The sequence below is a fragment of the Muscardinus avellanarius genome (assembly GCF_963383645.1).
Source record: "Muscardinus avellanarius genome assembly, chromosome: 16".
Classification (NCBI taxonomy): Eukaryota; Metazoa; Chordata; class Mammalia; order Rodentia; family Gliridae; genus Muscardinus; species Muscardinus avellanarius.
This window is the reverse complement of record NC_137802.1, coordinates 23341088-23345291: the sequence shown is the minus strand read 5'-3', so window position 1 is coordinate 23345291 and position 4204 is coordinate 23341088. Positions and strand designations below refer to the sequence as shown.

General features: G+C 53.2%; 1 protein-coding gene across 2 annotated transcripts in view; it reads right to left on the bottom strand.

Annotated features, from left to right (window-relative positions):
• The window catches only part of TLCD3A (TLC domain containing 3A), a gene marked incomplete at both ends in the record, with an annotated part of 7907 nt that extends 6573 nt beyond the window's left edge, over positions 1-1334 (bottom strand). For both annotated transcript variants that reach the window (XM_080712680.1, XM_080712681.1), the window contains 2 exons: positions 1033-1116; positions 1213-1334. In XM_080712680.1, the coding sequence (XP_080568806.1) occupies positions 1033-1116; positions 1213-1334 (206 nt within the window). The remainder of the gene's footprint in view (positions 1-1032; positions 1117-1212) is intronic.
• Between the last annotated feature and the right edge of the window lie 2870 nt (positions 1335-4204).

Sequence of the window (4204 nt, the reverse complement as noted above, 5' to 3'; positions counted from 1 at the left end):
CCAGCCCAATCTTATTTTTTATTTGGAAACAGGGTCTCACTAGGTTGATGAGAGGCTCACTACTTGCTGAGCTTGTCCTAGAACCTGAGATCCCCCTTCTCAGTCTCTCAAGGGCAGGGATTACAGGACTCCATCACCATGCGCAGCAAAAGACCCTGTTTTAAAACAAAAAATAAAAAGGGCTAGGGGGAGCCGGCGTGGAGGCGCACGCTTGTAATCCCCGTGCTTGGGAGGCGGAGACAGGAGGATCACACAGGTTCTAAGCCAACCTTGCTGGTTTAAGAGACCCTGTTTCCAAATAAAAATATAAAAATAGGTCTGGAAGCCGTGCATGGTGGCGCACACTTGTAATCCCCGTGCTTGGGAGGCTGAGACAGGAGGATCACACAGGTTCAAAGCCCGCCTCAGCTACTTGGTGAGGCTCTCAGCAACTTAGTGAGACCCTGTTTCCAAATAAAATAGAAAATAGATCTGGGAGTATAGCCCGGAGGTAGAAAGCCTCTGGGTTCCACCCCCAGTACCACCAAAAAAAATTAATAAAAAAATAAAAATAGGTCTGGGAGTGTAGCCCGGAGGTAGAAGGGCTTCCAGGAACCCTAGTACCACCAGAAAAAAAGGGGGGCTGGGGGGTGTAGTTTGGAGGTAGAATGCCCCTGGACTCAATCCCCAGTGCCACAAAAATAATAATATAAAAGTACGGCCACTGCCCGAGTGTAAATACTAAACAAAATAGAACATTCTGGTTTTCATTTGTAACGTCGCTCTTCGCGGCAGACAGATGCACATTTCCTGACTGCCCTCTGGATTGAGCCTAGCACACATACAAGCCGGCGTACCTCTTCATCACCTTTAGCAAGTTCAAGGAAAGTTTAGGAGCAGCGTCTGGGGGAAAGGCGGGTTCTCCCTCTGGGGACTGCACTGCACGTACCTCTGACCGCGCACAGGGAGCCCCAGTGGGATCCCTGAGGACCCAGGCCCCACGCCCGCTCCCCGCCGCTCCCCTCCCGCCCAGCCCGGCCGGCGGCGAGTTACCTGTCGGTGATCACGTCGCTGCAGGAGCGGATGATGAGGACCCCCGAGCCGGTGGCCAGCACCGCCTGCACCGAGGACACCAGCCTGGAGGGCGGGAGGGAGGGAGGGAGGGAGGGAAGGAGAGCGCGCCCGCGGCCCCGGCCCCGGCCCCCGCCCCGCCCCGCCGCGCCGCCCCGGTACCTGGTGCCGACCATCGCGCAGTCGGCGTCGCTCCATGCCGGCCGCGCGCGGCGCAGCGCCCAGGCGCAGAGCCCGAAGAGCCCGGGGAAGAAGAGCGCGCCCCCGGCCAGCGGCAGCAGCATGGGTCCGGGCCGCGGGGCGGCGCTGGGCGCCCGGCTCCGGCCGGCGGGGAGGCGGCCCGGGCTCCGCTGCCGTCGGCCACCGCGCACGCTGGGCGCCGGCCTCCTCTGCGCCCGCTCCCGGCCGGGCGGGCCGCGGGGCCGGGAGGGGCGGGGCGGGGCCGGGAGGGGCGGGGCGGGGCCGGGAAGGGAGGGGAGGGGCGGGCCCGGGAAGGGAGAGGCGGGGCGGGGCCGGGAAGGGCGGGGGCGGGGCGGGGCGTGGTCGTGAGGGGCGGGCGGGGCGGGGCCAGGAGGGGGCGGGGCCGGGAAGGGAGGGGCGGGGCCGGGAGGGCGGGGCGGGGCATGAGGGGCGGGGCCGGGAAGGGAGGGGTCGGGAAGAGGGGCGGGGCGGGGCGTGGTCGTGAGGGGCGGGGCGGGCGCCGGCCTGGCCGTCCCGCGCGCGTCCCAGGGCTCCGCGGTGGAGCACTATCTCCAGAGGGGGATCTCTCCTAGTGAACGGATCCCGCCTTTCATCGCTCTGTCCTCCGCCCTCCTGGCCCTGGGCCCGGTACAATCCAGATTCTTGGTAACTGTTTTGGTGTTATTGACAAAGTGTCCTTTTTCAAAAGCTCTTGCCCGGGAAGCCCTAAACTTGAATAGATTGGAATCTATCTCATTTTCACTTTCTATTTCGTTTTCAAGGGACCAGTACAAGAATCTCAGTATCACAGACTTCTCTCCATTTGGGAGAGAAGTTTTTTGTGTGGCTTGGTTTGGTGTGGCTTGGTGGTATAGGGATTGAACCCAGAGCTCCTGTCTCAGCTTCCCAAGTACTAGGATAACAAACATGTGCCACCATGCCTGGCTTGAGAGAGAAGCTTTATCTTACTTTGGTCTGTATCCTACTTAACAACTGTAGGGGGGAAATACTTTTAATTCATGATTACTACAATCGAAAGGTACTATCAAGCTGGGTGTGGCGGCTCATGATTTTAATCACAGTATTTGGGAGGCTGACACAGGAGAATCACAGGTTCCCAGCCAGCCTCACCAATTAAGTGAGGCCTTCCGAAACTTAGTGAGACCCAGTTTCAAAATAAAGAAAATAAAATAGGGCTGAGGATATAGCTCAGAGGTAGAATATCCCTGGGTTACATCCCCAGTACCACACACACACACACACACACACACACACACACACACACACACAAGGAGTACTATGAGAATCAGGTGTGGCAGTGCAGGCCTGAATCTCAGTGTTTGGGAGACTAACACAGGAGCCTCAGCAACTTAGTGAGACCTTGTTTCAAACTAAAAAATAAAATCAGGTTGAGGGTATAGCTTAGAGATAGAGCAACCCTAGGTCCTATCCCCAGTAACACACACACACACACACACACACACACACACACACACACCGCAATAAGAAAAGTGCTATGGATATCCTCAAATCACCAGTATGCAAAATGCTAAACAAAGTCCCATCTGCGGGTTTGTCTGGAACAGCTAGGCTCAGCGTCACTTAGCAACTATTTCCTTAAATGTGAAATGAACAGGAGACTAGATTACAAACTCTTCAAGGCTCTTCTAGCTCAAAATCCTTAAGAATTCTATGACCTCAGTAGAATAGCAGATGGCTTCCACTAGATACCAATAAATTTAATATGGTGGTTACTGATATAGAAATATAGAGTGAGCTAGGCGTGGTGGCACACCCTTGTAATCCCAGCATTCAGGAGGCTGAGACAGGAGGATCGCGGTTCACAGACAGCCTCAGTTACTTAGTGAAGCCCTCCGCAACTCAGTGAGACCCTGTTACAAAATAAAGAATAAAAAATAAGGCTGAGGGCCAGGCGTGGTGGCGCACGCTTGTAATCCCAGTGCTTGGGAGGCAGAGGCAGGAGAATCAAGTTCAAAGCCAGCCTCAGCTACTTAGTGAGGCTCTCAGCAACTTAGTGAGACCCTGTTTCCAAATAAACTATACAATAGGTCTAACAGTATAGCCCAGAGGTAGATAAGCCCCTGTTTCAAAATAAAAACAATACATTCGAAGCCAGCCTCAGCTACTGAGTGAGGCTCTCAGCAACTTAGTGAGACCTTGTTTCCAAATAAAATATAAAATAGGTCTGGGAGTATAGCCCAGAGGTAGAAAGCCTCTGCCTCCCCCAAGTACCACCAAAAAAAAATTTTTTTTAAATACAAAATAGGGCTGGGAGTATAGCTCAAAGGTAGAATGCCCCTGGGTTCAATCCTCAGTACCACACACACCAAAAAAAAAAAAAAAAAAAAATCTGAAATTTTATCTACTTAGAGTAACATCTCTAGCTCCCCAAATTCCCAGCTAATACACTTGTTGAAATGAGAAAAACACTTCAATTTGGTACCAAGGTATCTGGCAAATAGGAAGGAAGCTGGCTGTACTTAAATGTTTACATGTGGACAAAGAATAACATCTCTACAGTCCATTCTCCCCCCGGGGTGGGGGGCTTTCTGCCTTCCACTTTCTGTTCCCTACACTTGTATCCTGGCTGCCTCCAGCTCTGGCATTTCCAGCGAGTGACGAGTGGTGACAAGTCCTCACTGCCTTGCAGAGGGATCAGCAAGAGGCATCAGAAATGCTAAGACTGCCAAGTGGTGGGAACCCTCTCTCCGCAGGAGAAGCTGTTTGTCCAGCTCTCGATGTGTCTTTATGAAGCAAAAACAAAACAGCAGCTTGTGTAGAATCAGTTTCCAACATCAGGCTCAGTGAAGTCACCGGAATGTTTAGGTTTAATCACCATAAAGCCAACAAGCTTAAACATGAATCTTTAACCTTGGCTTTTCAAGTAACCCTGTAGGCAAATGATAGAGCCAAATCAAAAGCACTAAATGCCAAGGCAAAAACAAAAACAAAA